The following is an 18,177-nucleotide window of genomic DNA, read 5'->3' as shown; positions in this document are numbered from 1 at the left end:
TGGGGTGTTGGGAAGCAAGGAACATTCGGGGTAGGTTTAGAGAGAATGAGGTCTCTGTGTCCAGGGGACAAATTCTCACATGTGCAAGTCAGTCTGCAGTTAATGAGAACCCCCAAGCTCATCACTTCTTAGCTGTAAATATTCACTCCCACCCTTGCTGTCAGCCCCACCAGGCATCATGCTAGTGACACAGAGTGGTCCTAGCTTTGTCATACCATCAGCCACGGGCAGCTTTCCTTTCAAAGGAGGCATATCTTTAATTTATACCAGAAGATTCTGAGTATTGAGTACTGTGCTTTCAGTCAAATACCTTGCAGTCACTCAGAGAAAAAGAAGAAAAGGAAATTTACTCATTCCCACTTAATGGCACTTGCAGTTGTGCCATGGACTTGCTGAGTCTCGTCTGACTCTCTTGTGACCCCATGCACTGTAGGCCACCAGGCTCCTCTGTCCATGGGATTCTCCAGGCAAGAATCCTGGAGTGGGTTGCCAGGCCCTCCTCCAGGGGATCTTCCCGACCCAGGGATCGAATCTGCACCTCCTGCATTGGCGGGTGGATTCTTTACCACTGAGCCACCAGGGAAGGCCAGTTAATGTCACTTAGATTGTCTCATAATAATAAGAGTATTAGAGTCAGGAATGAGTGGGGAGCGTGTGGGGATAAGAGAGTCAAATTTGTTTTCATATATATTTGAAAGGCTTAAAATGTTTTTTAAAACAGCACCTTCGGTTGCTCCTGCAAAGGCATCTAAGAGGAGGTTTATGGAAATGTCAATGCAGCAGAACCACCCTGCTCTTCACTGTGTTGCTCTGAGTCAAATGCATAATTGCACTATTTCAGGCACTTAGTTTTTGATTGTTCTCAAATGCTGAAGATTTTATTTTAGTTAGTTGTCACTGGGGCCAGCATACACTCACTGGATTGCAGTAGTTGCTGCAGACACTACAGACATGTTAGATTTTTACCTTTGAAGATTCGTTTGTCATTTCCGTCACTCATGAGAAGATTTCTATTTCTGTTACATTTTTGTAGCCATCATCAAGTCTGCCTTACTGCAGTCTACACTTTGGGCATAAGCTGCCTTGCAGCTGCCCTTTAATTCTCCTTACTCTCAACCCTCATAACCACAGGGTTTGCTCAAATGCACTCTTAATTGAGGTGCCCTGGAGTAATTGCAGAATGTCTTGTGTAGTGCATCATGGGGTGGCAGCCTCCCGTCTCCTACAGAGACTGAACCCATTAATTAAAACTCAGTTGCTGACACTCGTCGTCAGAGGTGGTTCCAGAGGTAGACACAGCAGTGCTTTGCTCGGTGTGGTTTTTGTTTGGGTTTTGGTTTGGTTCTTGCCACCTTGGTAGACTGGGGGAGAAGGGGAAGGAACAGTAGCAAGACCACCACAGACAGTGGTTTGGAAAAGCACCAGGTCACACCTGCCTTCCCTTCCCTTCTCTCTTGCATGGGTCCTGCTGTTTTGTTTCTAGCTTTCCTCTGTTCTTGATGTTGTTCAGTTTCTCAGTCATGCCCAACTCTTTGCAACCCCATGGACTGCAGCACGCCAGGCCTCCCCGTCCTTCACTATCTCCCAGAGCCTGCTCAAACTCATGTCCATTGAGTCGGGGATGCCATCCAACCATCTCGCCCTCTGTCATCCCCTTCTCCCGAATGCAATCATTTCCCAGCATCAGGGTCTTTTCTAATGAGTCAGCTGTTCACCTAAGGTGGCTGAAGTATTGGAGCTTCAGCATCAGTCCTTCCAATGAATATTCAGGACTGATTTCTTTTAGGATGGACTGGTTGGATCTCCATGCAGTCCAAGGGACTCTCAAGAGTCTTCTCCAACACCACAGTTCAGAAGCATCAGTTCTTCGGCACTCAGCTTTCTTTGTAATCCAACTCTCTTATCCATACATGACTACTGGAAGAACCATAGCTTTGACTAGACAGACCTTTGTCAGCAAAGTAATGTCTCTGCTTTTTAATATGCTGTCTAGGTTGGCCATTGCTTTTCTTCCAAGGAGTAAGCATCTTTTAATTTCATGGCTGCATTCACCATCTGCAGTGATTTTGGAGCCCAAAAAAATGAAGTCTGTCACTGTTTCCATTGTTTCTCCATCTGTTTGCCATGAAAGGATGGGACTGGATGCCATGATCTTAGTTTTTTGAATTTTAAGCCAACTTTTTCACTCTCCTCTTTCACTTTCATCAAGAGGCTCTTTAGTTCCTCTTCACTTTCTACCATAAGGGTGGTGTCATTTGCATTTCTGAGGTTGTTGATATTTCTCTGGCAATCTTGATTTTAGCTTGTGTTTTATCCAGCCCAGCATTTTGCATGATATACTCTGCATAGAAGTTAAATAAGCAGGGTGACAATATACAGCCTTGATGTTCTCCTTTCCCAATTTGAAACCAGTCCATTTTCCCATGTCCAGTTCTAACTGTTGCTTCTTGACCTACATACAGATTTTTCAGGAGGTAGGAAAGGTGGTCTGGTATTCCCATCTCGAAGAATTTTCCAGTTTGTTGTGATTTACACAGTCAAAGGCTTTAGCATAGTCAGTGAAGCAGAAGTAGATGTCTTTCTGAAATTCTCTTGCTTTTTCTGTGATCCAGTGGATGTTGGCAATTTGATCTCTGGTTCCTCTGCCTTTTCTCAATCCAGCTTGAACATCTGGACGTTCTCAGTTAACATACTGTTGAAGCCTAGCTTGGAGAATTTTGAGAATTACTTTGCTAGCTTGTGAAATGAGTGCAATCGTGCAGTAGTTTGAGCATTCTTTGGCCCTGCCTTTCTTTGGGATTGGAATAAAAACTGATCTTTTCTAGTCCTGTGGCCATTGCTGCGTTTTCCAGATTTGCTGGCATATTTATTGTTTTGATGACCATCTTCCAATTCCTGTATGTTGTCCTACGCCCACTGGCTGTGTCCACCAGATCATTTCTGAAGTCAGACCTAGCATCACGCCTGTCAGACTATCTCAGGGATAGGAGAGGCTGCCTGGGATGGTGTAGAAGCTTTGGGGTGTCTAAAGGGCCCAGCGCACTAACCAACACACTATTGATGCTTCAGGAAGTATCTTAGTTCCTTTAACGGTAGTGGGTTGTTTTTTCACCAAACTGGTAGAATTTGAAGGAAAAGCTTCCTTTTTTTTTTTTTTCCTATCTCTGGAACTCATGAAAAACTGACTTCTCTGCTCAGGGAGTCTTAGGGTTTAATTCCGTGTGCCAAGAAATGACCTACATACTAGCTTTCTTCTTCTACTGTGAATACAAATTTGTAATAGGATATTACAGTGTTACCAAGATTTCATCTTTTCGTTTATTGAAGGAGAGTCCCAGCTGCACCAAAGTAAAAGATTTCGCTTCTACCCCGTGGCTTTTATGATTGGGCTCATTTTGTAAAATTAAGTGGGTGGAAGGTATAGATTTTGTAAACAGTAAGAGAGTGGTTATCACCTCCTCAGATTACAGATAGCTCTGACATGGAATGCAGCAGGGCTCTGCTGAGTGTGTGGAAGGGCTTCCAAATCCATCACCAGATCACCTTGGCCAGTCTTCATGCCAGCTTGCATTCTTAAAGAGGCCTCTGTTCAGGGTATTTTTTTTAAGTCAGCAAGCTCTGGATTCCAGGCTACCTCAGAAACTACCCAGTCACTAGTCAAAGCACTTAAGAGAGTTCTCAAGAGCCAGACCAAAGATTCAGTTGCTTCTGAAAGGAGCGTGTCCTCTGCTGGGAGTGACGTTTCTCTTCCCCATCTCAGGGGGACATCGTGTCCTGCGCTGGCACGTACATCCATGTGTGGAGCATCAATGGGAACCCCGTCGTAAGTGTGAACACGTTCACAGGCAGGAGCCAGCAGATCGTCTGTTGCTGCGTGTCAGAGATGAACGAGTGGGACACGCAGAACGTCATCGTCACGGGACACTCGGATGGCGTGGTCCGGGTAGGTCCTCTGTGAGCACATGCGCCAGGGTGTTTGCTGCCCTGGTTCACCCAAAGCTTCTGTAGCTGTCCTCAGGTGAAGACACCTGGAGGTTGTCCTGCTGTTTAGCAAACTGGCACTCAGATGTAGACCTTGGCCACTGGGTTATCAGATGTGGGGAGCGTCAGTGACTCGGCCTCTTTTCCCCCCATTAAGTAGATGTGTTAGTGCATTGACCACTTGATACAGGATCACTGAGACACCGTTTCCCTGTCGCACTGGGATTGCTAGAAATGTCAGCTGCCCAAGTATTGGCCTTTCAGCCCGTCAGATGGCTTCTTAGGGAAAATGGGGACCATCTCTTCTCTGCAGAGAATCACAGAGCTCGATCATGCTTCCAGGGGCCTCACGTCATCCATTCCTTGCTTGTCTCAGATCCTGGGTGATTTTACCTGAATCCTAGATCCATTTATCCTTTTCTTAGTTTTCATGTGTTGAAAAGAAAAGAAAGAAAGTGAAATCACTCAGTTGTGTCTGACTCTTCACAATCCCATGGACTGTAGCCTACCAGGCTCCTCTGTCCCTGGGATTTTCCAGGCAAAAGTACTGGAGTGGGTTGCCATTTCCTTCTCCAGGGAATCTTCCCAAACCCAGGGATTGAACACGGGTCTCCCTTATTGTAGGCAGAAGCTTTACTGTCTGAGCCACCAGGGAAGCCGATGCATTCATGCGTTGGGCCTCTACCAAAAATGGAATCCACGGACTGTTTACCTTTTTAGTCTGTTGTAATACTTGGGTGTTTCTCTCGGGAGATTTTTCTTTATGTCCTTCTTTAATTGTGCTCTGTGAAAGGAGAGAGCAGATGGTTGCTGCCCTTGTAATCACAGTCACAAGCAGAGCTACACAATGAGGCCATCGGCCACTCCCCGGCCACATTCTACTCTTAGACTGTGGCCACTCGCCCAAAGGGCACACCCCCAAAGCTGCAGGGCTGCAGAGCAGCATTCCAGATTACTCCATCTGTGAGGCATCATGAAGAGCACCCTAGCCAAACACGTCTGGGGCTCCTACTTCCTGTACACCTTCTTGGAGGTGTAAAGTACATATCAGTGTATGCAAGGCTCACAGGGGTTTTGTAGGAAATAAGGAAGTGTACATAGTTTAACTGTGTTTCTGAAATCTCTTTGACCCCATTCCTTTCCCTTGACCATGAAAAACCCACTGACATCTCATGCAACACAGTTTGGGGAGAACTGTTTAATCTGGAAGCAGTCCCTGCCACATTTTTCAAGATACAGGGAAACCTGACTGTACATAATAAGAGAAATCAGGTTACCTATTTAACCCTGAGAATCCATCTTCATGGAGTAACTCATAAATTGTTTCTGTAATCTGTTCAACTGTGTTGTTTTGTTTTTTTTCCCCATGCTTATTTAAATTCAGTTTTGGAGAATGGAATTTTTGCAAGTTCCTGAAACACCAGCCCCTGAGCCTGCTGAAGTTCTCGAAATGCAGGAAGACTGTCCAGAAGCACAAATCGGTATTGAATACTTTCTAAGTTTTGCAGTAATTTTCATGTTTCTTTTTTTTTAATCCTTATGAGTAAACTTACATCAACCAAGGTAAGCAAGAGCCTGAGGTTGGTCTTAACCACCTGGTGTGCAAAGCACCCTGGCAGGCTCACAGAGTTCTCTGGTTCATCAGGCAACACCCCATGTGGTAGTGTCTCATGGTGAGCTTTCGCATCCCACAATAAATACAGTTGCAAGCTTCCCAGAATACCAGAGGTTTGGGCTTTCCATTCTGAGAAATACAAAGCAGGTGCAAGAGTCCACTGTCCGATGAGTCGGGGCCACACCTCAGTCCTCCCCATCACTTGAACAGCTCCATGTGAGGGACAAGGCAGCATCATGTTTGTAAACTATTCACAGAGACAGACCAGAGTCCATGCCCTAGACCCCTTCAGGAGGGGCCTTCATCAGACAGGAGCCTGCTGATCTGTATTCTTGTTGTTTAGTCGCTAAGTCACGTGCGACTCTGCGACCCCATGCACTATAGCCCACCAGGTTTCTCTGGCCCTCAATTTCCCAGGCAAGAATACTGGAGTGGGTTGCCATTTCCTCCTCCAGGGTATCTTCGCAGCCCAGGGATTAAACCCACATCTCCTACATTGGCAGGCAGGTTCTTGGTACCACTGAGCCACCAGGGAAGCCCCGATCTTTGTTCTGTATCTGCTGTTTGTGAAGCACTTTAAAATTTTCCAGTGAAATATATACACAGTGTATATATACACACACAGAATGTTTGGAAATGGCACCAAAGAATCAAGCTAAGGTGTGCTTTGGGTTACTGAGTCTCCAGAGAAATACCTCTTGCTGAGTTAGATCAACTGGTCCAAGACTCTTCATAGAAAGGAACGGGGCTTTAAGTTCAACCTCTAGATCATCTAATTTTTGTACACTGAGAATTCAGCATGAGTTTGACAATATGAGGAAGTTGTAAGGGAAAAGACTTACTATCAGAAAGACACAAATCCTTCTCCTTGTAAGCTGACAGCAGCTTTTACTTTCTTTGCCAGAACCGATGAACAGGACATTGTAATGCTTGTGTTACTTTAATGCGTGTAAATTTCCACATACAGTTGCAGTTCCACTAAGAAGAAAGTCATCTGGGTGTTTGAAGACCTACACTCAGAATTCAGTTCAGTCAGTATTTGAGAGTTAATAACTGTTGTGTGTCAGACATCGACTGTTCAGTCTAATGAGAAGTGTGTCCCTCTCCCTTGTAACAAAGCTTGTAAGTGAAAAACAGGAAAATACGAATAAGGAGAGAAGAAGGGGTCAGATTCAGGGAGGAGAGACATTTGTATGTCTTTGTCCTCTTCATGTTTTCACATTGTGGACAAAGTTAGGCAAGAGTGGCAGAGGCAGAGAGCAGCCTACAGCAAGGGTTAACTTGGGACCATGTCAGAGTCGTAGGACTCAAGGGCAGGGCCCCAGATGAAAGAGAGAGCTAGTGGCTCTCTGGAAATCAAACCTGTGTCAAAGACCACTGTTTGAAGACTTTCATGATCATAAGCCATTGGGTTTAAAAAAAAAAAAAGCTCTGAAATTAGCCAACCAGATTACTAACGTTAGTAGTAGTGTTAATTGCTCAGTTATGTCCAACTCCGTGTAATACCATGGACTGTCTCCTCTGTCCATGGGATTTCCCAGGCAGAAATAATGGAGTGGGTTGCCATTTCCTCCTTTGGGTAGATCTTCAGGTTTGATCCCTGGGTCTACTTCATTGCAGGCAGACTCTTTCAGTTCAGTTCAGTTCAGTCACTCAGTTGTGTCCAACTCTTTGCGACACCATGAATCGCAGCACGCCAGGCCTCCCTGTCCATCACCAACTCCCAGAGTCCACTCAAACTCACGTCCATTGAGTCAGTGATGCCATCCAGCCATCTCATCCTCGGTCGTCCCCTTCTCCTCCTGCCCCCAATCCCTCCCAGCATCAGAGTCTTTTCCAATGAGTCAACTCTGCATGAGGTGGCCAAAGTACTGGAGTTTCAGCTTTAGCATCATTCCTTCCAAAGAAATCCCAGGGCTGATCTCCTTCAGAATGGACTGGTTGGATCTTACCACAGGCACATTAAGTATTCGTCTAGTTAAAAAATATGCGTAGTGGACTGGTGCTTGCTCACTTGTTTGTTTGTTTGTTTTTGGCTGAATCAAGTTGTAGTTGTGGCACGCAGGATCTTCATTGACACACGCAGGTTCATGGGCTCCAGAGCAAATGGGTTCAGTAGTTGAGGCACGCAGGCTTAGTTGCCCTGTGGCGTGTGAGATCTTAGTTCCCTGACCAGGGATCAAACCTGTATCTCCACCATTGGAAGGCGAATTCTTAACCACTGGACCACCAGGGAGGTCCCTGCTCACTTGGACTTGCTCTCTCCTTTGTTCCAGTTACATATGTTTGAAAGTAAGTGAAAGTGTTGGTCGCTCAGTAGGCTCTGACTCTTTGCAGCCCCGTGGACCGTAGCTCGCCAGGCTCCTCTGTCCACGGGATTCTCCAGGCAAGGATTCTGGAGTGGGTTGCCATTCTCTTCTCCAGGGGATCTTCCTGAACTAGGGATTGAACCCGGGTCTCCTGCACTACGGGCAGATAGATTCTTTACCATCTGAGCCACCAGGAAAGCTGGTTTTCCCTCCAGTAGACTGTTGCAAGGGAATTGAGCTGAAGAAATGCACAATAACAATGGAAAGAGGAGGAGGAATGAAATTCTCAATTAAGATTTCTATCCATGGTCTGCTCATCTGTGCTGTCATTTATATTGACTGCTATGTGGAAGGCACCATGCTGGGACTCCTGCTCTGCAACTGACCACTGTCTTGTAGAAATAATGACCAAAAGTAATAGTTTGGAGTGATAATTTTAAATGTGTGAGAGCCATACAGCTGTTAAAGGAGCCCAGAAGAGAGAGTTAACTTTCTGTTGCAGGAACCACATAAGATTTTAGAGAAAGAAGCATTTAAGATATGTCTTGAGAGATAGGTCACACCGGAACACACAGAGATTGGGAAGATGGGTCCAAGCAGGGCCAACCCGCGTGTGCAAAACTAGCTGCGAGGAGGAGCAGGGCTGCGTGGAGAGCCAAGTGGGTACGTCCAGCTGAGCTGTGGCCGTGAGGCAGGTGCGGGTGGTGAGAAATTCATAAAGGCAGGCTTTGGCCAGATTGTGAAAGAATAAATGCCGATCTAAGGATTTGGGCCAAAACAGTCTATAAACTCTGAAATTCTGCCATTTTGTTATCATACCTAACTGAAAATTCTGGCAATTCATTTGCCTTTATGGCTTCCCAGGTTGAGCTAGTGATAAATAACCCTCTTGCCAGTGAAGGAGACATGAGAGATGTGGGTTCGATCCCTGGGTCAGGAAGGTCCCCTGGAGGAGGGCTCTCTACTATTCTTGCCTGGAGAATACCATGGACAGAGGAGCCTGGCAGGCTACAGTCCACAGGGCCACAAAGAGTGGGACACAACTGAAGCGACTTTGCATATTGTAATATTGAGCTTAAAATACTGTCTCTCGTGTCTTAACCACTAGAGGAAGAATACGAGTGGGACAAAGCTGGATCTAACCATGATGTGTGTGTGTTCTCTAATTCCCCCAATGCATCACCCAGGGCAAGAAGCCCAGGATGAGGACAGCAGCGACTCCGAAGCCGACGAGCAGAGCGTCAGCCAGGACCCCAAGGACACGCCCAGCCAGCCCAGCAGCACCAGCCACCGGCCCCGGGCAGCCTCCTGCCGAGCCACAGCCACCTGGTATAACGACAGTGGCTCCGACGACTCCAGGCGCTGGTCCGATCAGCTCAGCCTCGATGAGAAAGACGGCTTCATATTTGTGAACTATTCAGAGGGCCAGAGCAGACCTCATCTTCAGACTCCCCTTAACCACCCCCACCCCAATCCCATCGAGGCGCGGAATTACAGCCGATTGAAGCCTGGTAACTCAGAAGTCCCACGTCTGTTTGTCAAGCCTTGTGGGTTGGCGAGGGTCGGTGGACTGAGGCAGAGTGCTGCAGCTCCTCTTTGCCCCATCCCTGTGACCGAGGCCGCCCGCCGAGAGGGCCTCACGTTTCTTCTTGTGTAAAGTGGAGCTAGAGACCCTTGGAGAGTCTATCCTACAGTAGCATTTGGAATGTGTTGGGCATTTTGTAAGGAAAAATAACCTCAAACCAAAACTTCATTCATTCACAAATTATGAAAGCTTTTGAAAATGGGTAGCCTATGGATTATGGATAAATAGATAAAACTCTATTCACAGAGAACTTTACCTGTGATAGAGTTAGGGGCCAGGTCCTCAACTGGAGAATTTGTGTCTAGTACTGAGGGTTTCCCCTCTCCGTGTTTGTCTTTGTGAAGGCCTGAGTCCATGGTCAGTGTCAGGCTAGACTGCTGGACCTTTAATAACCAAGGCAGCAGCGACCGAGAACCAGAGAGGCTGCCAGAGCTGTGTTCGGCAGCACCCTGAGGTTTGAGAGCCCTTTGTCAGGGGCCACCTACCATACATGGGCTCCCCTCGCTTCGTCAGTCATGCGTTGCCCTTTTCTGCCCCAGGGTATCGCTGGGAACGGCAGCTGGTGTTCAGGAGTAAGCTGACCATGCACACGGCCTTCGACCGGAAGGACAACGCTCACCCTGCCGAGATCACCGCATTGGGTGTCTCCAAGTAAGTGGCCAGCTCTCCTGGGGCCCAGCCTGGGCACCCACACTCAAGCCACCTCTGGAGAGCACAGGTTTCATCTGTATTATCCTGTGGGGCTGCACCAGACACACCAGGACACCTGCCAGTGTGTGGATTTCACTTGTGAATTTCAAAAACCAAAAAACTTTGCCTTCTCTGTTCTTCAGAGATATAGCACGGTTTGATGCATGGAGGGTTGAGATGGAAGTGTGCATTCGGGCTCCATGCTGTTCTGTGCCTATCCACGCTCGACCCCTCCCCAGCACACACATCCACTGGGGACCAGGGTCACAGGGAGCTGCGGCCGCCTGGCGGTAACTCTGCCGTGTCTCCTGCAGGGACCACAGCAGGATCCTCGTGGGCGACAGTCGGGGCCGGGTGTTCAGCTGGTCTGTGAGCGACCAGCCCGGCCGCTCCGCCGCTGACCACTGGGTGAAGGACGAAGGAGGGGACAGCTGTTCAGGCTGCTCCGTGCGGTTCTCTCTCACGGAAAGACGGCACCATTGCAGGAACTGCGGTCAGCTCTTCTGCCAGAAGTAAGATGAGATGCAAGCTTTCTTTCCTTTTAATTAAGAAATTAATTTCTGTTTATGTATCTTTAGTTGCTCTGGGTCTCCATTGCCGTGAACAGGCTTTCCTCTAGTTGCAGTGAGGGTTCGGGTTACTCTAGTTGCGGTGCTCGGGCTTCTTCTCACTGTGGCTTCTCTTCTTGCAGAGGCGGGGCTCTGGGTACACAGGCTTCAGTAGATGTGATTCATGGGCTCAGTGGCCCGGTGGCAGGTGGGATCTTCTTCAGCCAGGGTTTGAACCTGTGTCCCCTGCTTTGGCAGGCTGACTCGTAACCACTGGACCACCAGGGAGGTCCTTGAAAATCAAGGGATTTTCTTTCATTTTATCAGAACGATAAGCAATACTGCAATGCACACCATTATAAATGCCCTCTTCATACACAAGCTGGAGTTTCCCTGGAGGAGATACCTCAGAAAGGAATTGCTAGATGGCAGACATAGCCCTGAGCGTAACTAGCTATTGCCAGATTACTCTCCAGAACAGTAGTGCTAGTTTGCTCTCCCTCCAGCGGGATATGTCAGTTCTTGCAGTGCTTATTCATACCTGGAACTGCCAAGCTTTTCCACTTGTGCCAATCTGAGAGCCAGATTGTGTTGTTCCTGCTTGCAGCGTCTCTGAGGTTGAGCATCTTTTCATATGCTTATTGGCAGTTTTGAGTCTCCTCTGGGGTAACTTGGCCCATTTCCCCTTTGGGTTTGCTCTTTGTTTTTTTTCCACCTACATGAGTTGTTTTGTATCCTGGGCTCTGATCCTTTGCCTTATATATGTCTTGCAGATATCTTCTGCCAGTCCATGGCTTGTGTTTTTAACTTGATGTATGTCTTTTTCTGGCACAGGGGTTTAGGATTTTGATGTAGTAGCATGTGTTACTTTTTATTACTTTTGCTTCTTTTTTTTGGCCTTAAAAAATCTTTCTCTGTCCTGAGGTCATAAAGATGGCCTTGTTCATTTTCTTTTAAAAGTTTCAAAGTTCTGTTTTTCCCATTTGGGTCTTTAGGTTCAAATCCATTTGGAATTTATTTGGGGGTACGACATGAGGTGGGGATCACTTACATTTCCCGGGTATGAAGAGTCAGCTGTCCCATATGCACTGACTCCTTGGCATCTCTGTCATACACCGGGTTCCCACACACGCATGTTCACGCATTACTTTCCTTTTTTCAAGATTCATTTACCTACACATTTGCCTGCTTAGTCTCTCAGTCGTGTCCAGCTCTCTGTGACCCTTTGGACTGTGGCCTGTCCGCCTCCTCTGTCCATGGGATTTCCCAGGCAGGAATGCATGCATGCATGTGTTTTTGCCTGCACTGGGTCTTCATTGCCATTCATGGGCTCTCTCCAGTTGCAGTGCAGGCTCCCCTTCATCGCAGCGCGTGGGCTTCTCTTGTTGTGGAATACAGGTCTCAGGGCGTGTGGGCTCAGTAGTTGTGGCACGCAGGCTTAGTTCCTCCGAGGTATGTGGGATCTTCCCATACCAGGGATCAAACCCGTGTCCCATGCATTGGCAGGCAGATTCTTAACCACTAGACCATCAGGGAAGCCCCAGTCCTTAGTTTTCATGGCAGACAACCGAAAAGATCCCCCAGGCAGTACTCACTAATATGTATATTGCCTTACTCGAAAGATGCTTTCGTAGAAAACACAAAGTGTATCATTGCTCCTGAGCCAGTCACTGAGGGCCTTGGCTTATTGGAAAGGCTATGGTCTTGGGTTTACACTGCCCGGGTACTCACTGGGCTGTTGTCCATTGCGTCATCTCAGCACATTACTAGCCCTCTCTGAAATCACATATGAGTTTTGTAAAGCACCAGGTGCAAAGTCTGGCAGTATAGGTGTTTAGTAAAAAGTGTTATCATAATTATAAATTTGTTTTCAGATTAATGTCTTAAACCTTTTCTCCTGAGATGCCTGATTCAAGGTGAGGTAGCAGAAAGTTGCTGCCAGCCACTTCTTACAGGAATTTCCATGATGGCAGAGGTATCTGTCTTGAGCTTCTGTGCTTTGAGACACCCACTCTGTGAAGCCTAGTGATCTGGTAATTTCTGGTCATCTGCTGCTCCATATGTCTGCTGACATACATCTGTTCTTTGTAGTGTTTAATTTTCAAAGTACTGTTTACATGTAGGTGATTCTTTAAATTATCCCAGGCCCTCAAATGTTGAATGGAGGCTTTATTTGAAAAACCAACCAAACAAGTGACAGAGGATGACATAATGAGCATGGAAGGAATGCTGTCCCAGAGGGCATAGCCCTGCCATGATCTTTTACCCTTGAGCTGCTAAGGGAGCTTGCCAGCATTCCTAAGGGTCTCCTCAAAGTCCAGTCCCTTAAACCCCCGAGGCTGCTGGTGCTTCACTTATTCTCTGGACACTTCTACTGATAGATTAATGGAGGAAATAAAATTTTCAGTCTTGTGAAAAGCCAAGCTCAAAGTGACGGAGTGCCACATTCAGGGTCATACCCTGCTTTATGCCAGGAATAAGAATGCTTTCTATAAAGAACATCTCTAAGTGTGTATTCCACCTCAAGAAATTCTGTCAAGATAAACAAAAAATGAGAACATTTGGACCTGACAGAAAAGTCAAACTACGTGTTTAAGAAATGACTGAAGAGTGAGTCAAAGTGTTTAAATGCTCAGAAGAACTCTTTAGTGACCAAAGTATCTTCTAAAATGAGTAGTGAGAGCTCTAATGCCCAGGGAAAATAGTCAGGCTCCAAGTAAAGACATTGGCATACTGCCCAAGGTTACAGGACATGAGGAAGAATGCCCTGCTTCCGTCCTGCACAGGAAGAACGGCCTCAGAGCTGTTCAGTTCCCCTGGCTTCATCCTGTAGCAGAATCTTAACTTTTTTTTTAATCTTCTTTTGTCAAATAAATGCCTTGCCTTGGTTTATTAGCACATTTCTTCATAGAATGAAACAAGGAATACAGCATTCCTCGTGGTCCTTGGTCAAAAACCACATGACCCGTACCAGTACAGCCTCTGGCATTCTTCTGACACAATATGGTCTTGAGTGTTATACTGTAGGCTGTCCATTCTGTTTTTAAATGAGCATTTCGGGGCCCAATGGTCCAATGTGGGAAAAAATCCATAACTACCTGGTTTTGCCTCTTCTTTAGGTGCAGCCGATTTCAGTCAGAAATCAAACGCTTGAAAATCTCCTCCCCAGTACGTGTCTGTCAGAACTGTTACTACAACTTACAGCATGAGAGGAGTTCAGAAGACGGGCCCCGGAATTGTTGAAGATTCACCAAGCTGATCGGAGACCACGGTCTGGAGACCCCGCTTCCCGCCTCCCCCGTCACAACTCGCAGCTTGGAAGGCATCGAAACAGTCTCCGTTTACACATCTCTTCACACCACGCGTCTGAAGTGTGGGATTCAAAGGGAACACTGACTACACGGGTGTAGAGTCCAGTCACGGGGCAGGCACTGTGCAGGGGAGCAGCACCTGCTGAGAAGACGAGGTGGTTCCCAGGAGCGACATCTCAGTATCCGACTCTCCCTTAACAATCGCTGTCTCCAAGAGAAAATCCTCACGTGTTACCTGTTCTTTCCTTGCGTCTCATTTTTGTAGAGCTACTCATCCTCGATTGGAAAAATCAACAACTACAAAAAAAAAAGGCTTTTAGAAAATGGTTGTAAATCTGACTTCTTTGCAAGTAACTGTGTATATTGTAAATAGGTACAAAGGCCTTTTTTCTAAATAAGGACTTAACAGCCTGTAACATGAGACTTCCAACTAAACCACTAATTCAATGAAATACTTATGGTTTGTCTGACATCGCTCACCAATTAATTATAAATATGTTTTTTTTTAAATCTTCAAAGACATTATCTGTGGTCTTTTTTCCTTTCCCCTTTCAAGCCCAGCTCGTGTGCCTGATGTCCTTTCTCTCAAGTTGCCCACGGTATCTCCACTTAACCTAAGCTAGTAACCAAAACAATGTCATGTGGACCTTCTTTAGGAAACAGTGTGGGAGAATAGGAGTCTGGCCCTGAGATACCCTGGCAATCTTTGGGCATCTTGCACATGGCTACACACCACCTCGGTGTTGTTCTGATGTCACAAGGCCCCACGTAGACTTCTCTTTGGACTGCCCTGTGGTCAAAGCATCTGTTCTTAGCACTGCGCCCTGATGGTCAGGCAATCCACGCAGTGCAGGAAACAGCCCTGCCTCAACTGATGGAAATATATTTGCATGTAACCCAAATTAGCTTCTCTTGCATAGAACATAAGAAGTATGTGTCTTTGGTGACACTAATGTTCTACTATAGCTTATTTTCCAAAAAAGGGTTAAAACAAAAGAAAAAAGTGTACAGAATTAACATGTAAACCTTGTTGTAAAACTGGATCATGTCAGAACTGCTTATATTTAACCTTTACCATTTAATGCCATCTACCTGAAAACAGTGAGATTTATACTGTATCAATGTCTATTTTTTTGTTTTTGCTATGAATATAAGTACAGTATTTTAATATTTAGTTATTTAATTTGTTCTACTAGTTGGATACAGAACACACAAATCCAGGGAGACTAAAGCTGGTGGGGGCGAAGAGATAAGTTTCGTTTACAGAAGAAAAAGGCTTTGGTGGTGGGATTTTTTTAAATGTGTGTTATGTACATATATAAATATATATATAAAACAAATGAAACGATTAATCTAGATTTTAACATTTTCAGATATTTAGTGATAATATTATGAACAAATCTAAAAGCCCTGTGATTTGAAAAACATTGAAGCATTTATGGCCCAGGAAAGGAAGGACAGGCCTTCACACCTCTCGGAGTATCATACGAAGGACAGCGGCTTTGGCGTTCCCAATTTTTCATCCTTAGGCCCTGGTGACAGGCACACTTATGCACTAAAATGCACATATATGCACATGCATTCAAGCATAGGCATTGGTACAATAGTAACCTTGTACCTAATGGGCTGAAACCAGCTTAAGAACAAATTTGTTCTTCCTGATAACTAGGTCTCCAAGAGAAAAATATAAAGGCTGCTTTAGTGCCTTATGCTTACTAAATTTACACCTTTATTTACTTAGGTCTGAGCCTACCGTCTATTTATGATTACATATCAAAATTGAGGAAAACACTTCCATTTCTAAAAGTTCAAATATACTTGTTAATAAAAGGATTATTGGCATTAATACTTTAACTTGAAGAAAAGTGTGTTCTGTTTTCCTTCCTGTGTCTCCCTCTCTCCCACCTTCCTCCCCGCTCCGTCCCCAACCTTCTAACTTCCTTTCTAATAAATAATGCTGGGTGTTCAACAGTTGCAGGACCTGTGCTCTCACCTAGCCGTGGGCTTTGCCCCTGTCCAGACCTAGAGATGAGTTGTAGCAGTGTTATTCTACACTTTTTAAAAGAGGCGTCCTCCTTGTGTCCACGAACCATGTTTACCCCAAACCCAGCGGCAGAGATGTTCTTTAAAGACTTGAATATATGAATGTCTGAACGTAGTTACTTAAAGGTTATTCCTCTGTGTAATATGAAATTATATGAGATGAACACTTTTAAACTTTCCGACACAACTTCCATAACTAGAAGGTGGAAACCAAAACCCTCATGATAGTATTTCCTCTGGCAGCTGGTGCTGTGGGCAACCGTTTTGTTCAGTGGGGTTTCTTTTCCTTTTTGCTTTTAATGCAGAAATCACAAATCACTCACACACCCAAGTACACTCACTCACATAAACTAGTCGTTTCTCTGGATGTCTTTCTGTTCCATGCACATTTGTTTATCAACATATATTCTCAGCATGTACACCCACCCACCTTTGTGTGGTCCATGTTCTTTCTCTGAGAGTACCTCACAGGGCTTCTGCCTGATCTTTGTAGTGGTTTGTCCATCCATCCATTCATTCATCCCTGTTTTCTAACATCTGTGTGTAGTGTGGCATGGTAATGTCATGCTTTTGAAGAGGAGACTAGCTGCCCACAGCAGCCATCCGTCTGGATAATAGCAAAACACTCTAGATAAGTTATTTTGCACTTTCTTATGTATAAAGTTGGTAGAAACTTATTTTTGCTTTGTATCATTTAAATACATTTTGTTTGGGTAAATGAACTGTGTATAAAATATTTATGCCATTAAAACTGTTTTTAGAAAGTATTTTTAATTTCAGCAAGTTTGGTTACTTGTTGCATGACTATTAACACAGCTGACTTTTTGTGTCAGTGCAATGTATATTTTTTTGTCCTGTTATTAACTTGTAAGCCCTAGTAATGGCCGATTATTTGTACAGCAACAGAAGTAAATTGAAGATACTGGCTAAGACTGGATTGACTGTGGACTTTTGTACTATATTGCAGAATCCAATATCTGTTTTTTGGTGGTTATGTAAAAGGCCTGAAGAATTACTATCTTAGTGTGCAACCTGTGATAACTGAATGTTCATTGTATATCTGTCTCTGATGCAAAAAGGTAGAGTAACACAATTACAATACATGATTAAATGCAGTAGTCCAGATACTTTTTTTTTTTTCATTTCAGATAAATACCTCCTATTTACCACCCCCAGGAAAAAAAGAAAAAGTTTTTGAGCCAGCTCTTCAGAGAATGAAAAACAAAATTGAGGTCCAGTAAAGCTTGTGTGTAGTTCTTTTCTAGTTGTGAATATATCTCTCAGAAGCGCCTGCTTAAAGTCTCTGCTTGCAGAGGTGTTGGCTGCTAGGACCTGGCTCCCGTTCTAGTGCAATCCACGTTTTAAAATCAGGCTTTCCGCATTCTGAGTTTCTCAGTGATTCTGGACTCCCGGGGCTAACGGTGTGCACAGCCGCAGGGAGAGACAAGTGGCTCTTGGGAGACATGACCTTCAGACTTGAATGAACCTTTGGAAAAGGACTACATCTCATGGTTTCGGCTCCTTTTCTCTGAGCTTTTTCTCTTATCCATCATATTGTGAAATGTAAGCAATGATAAATTATATCTGTCTATCTCCAGCCCCTGCTATATTCACATCAGGAATATTCTGCTGTCCTGCTCTCTTTCCGGAAGCACGGCGCCCTCTGTCATCAGCTAGACTTTCCATTTCAGCCTTTGATCTGAGATTGTTAGCAACTCACATCTGTTTTTATAGTTACTAGCTTATTTGGTCTGAAAACTGACTTCCCAGAAAGGGGGAATGTAGAAAACACTTACGTTTATTTAGGCTGCTTTAATGTCTTCTTTCTAAATATACTAACAAAATTTCCATTTCATCTTAAGTATAAATAGTAGAGTCCACGTTTGAGGATATTGTACTTATTACAAATTACCCCCCAGTGCAACTCCAGTGTAGAGCCAAAAGATATAGGAATGCTAAGAATTTCTAAGACAATAGATATTTCTTCAAAAATAGTTTGGTGATAAGAGAAAACCCAGAGCAGTTCTCATTGTTTTAATGTAGTACCATTCATAATTCTAATGACCTCAAGAAGAGTTGCTGTCAAGGACGGACT

At 45.0% G+C, this 18,177-nt stretch overlaps 1 protein-coding gene across 1 annotated transcript in view; it reads left to right on the top strand.

Annotated features, from left to right (window-relative positions):
* WDFY3 (WD repeat and FYVE domain containing 3) overlaps positions 1-15,119 on the top strand; it is a 248,274-nt gene extending 233,155 nt beyond the window's left edge. The window contains exons 62-67 of the mRNA XM_052641586.1: positions 3,761-3,943; positions 5,366-5,462; positions 9,093-9,416; positions 10,030-10,141; positions 10,495-10,692; positions 13,848-15,119. Coding sequence (XP_052497546.1) covers positions 3,761-3,943; positions 5,366-5,462; positions 9,093-9,416; positions 10,030-10,141; positions 10,495-10,692; positions 13,848-13,971 — 1,038 coding nt within the window. The 3' untranslated portion in view covers positions 13,972-15,119. The remainder of the gene's footprint in view (positions 1-3,760; positions 3,944-5,365; positions 5,463-9,092; positions 9,417-10,029; positions 10,142-10,494; positions 10,693-13,847) is intronic.
* The last annotated feature ends 3,058 nt before the right edge of the window (positions 15,120-18,177 follow it).

This window comes from Budorcas taxicolor, chromosome 6, assembly GCF_023091745.1.
Source record: "Budorcas taxicolor isolate Tak-1 chromosome 6, Takin1.1, whole genome shotgun sequence".
In the NCBI taxonomy this organism is placed as follows: domain Eukaryota; kingdom Metazoa; phylum Chordata; class Mammalia; order Artiodactyla; family Bovidae; genus Budorcas; species Budorcas taxicolor.
This window is presented reverse-complemented; position numbering and strand designations above follow the sequence as displayed.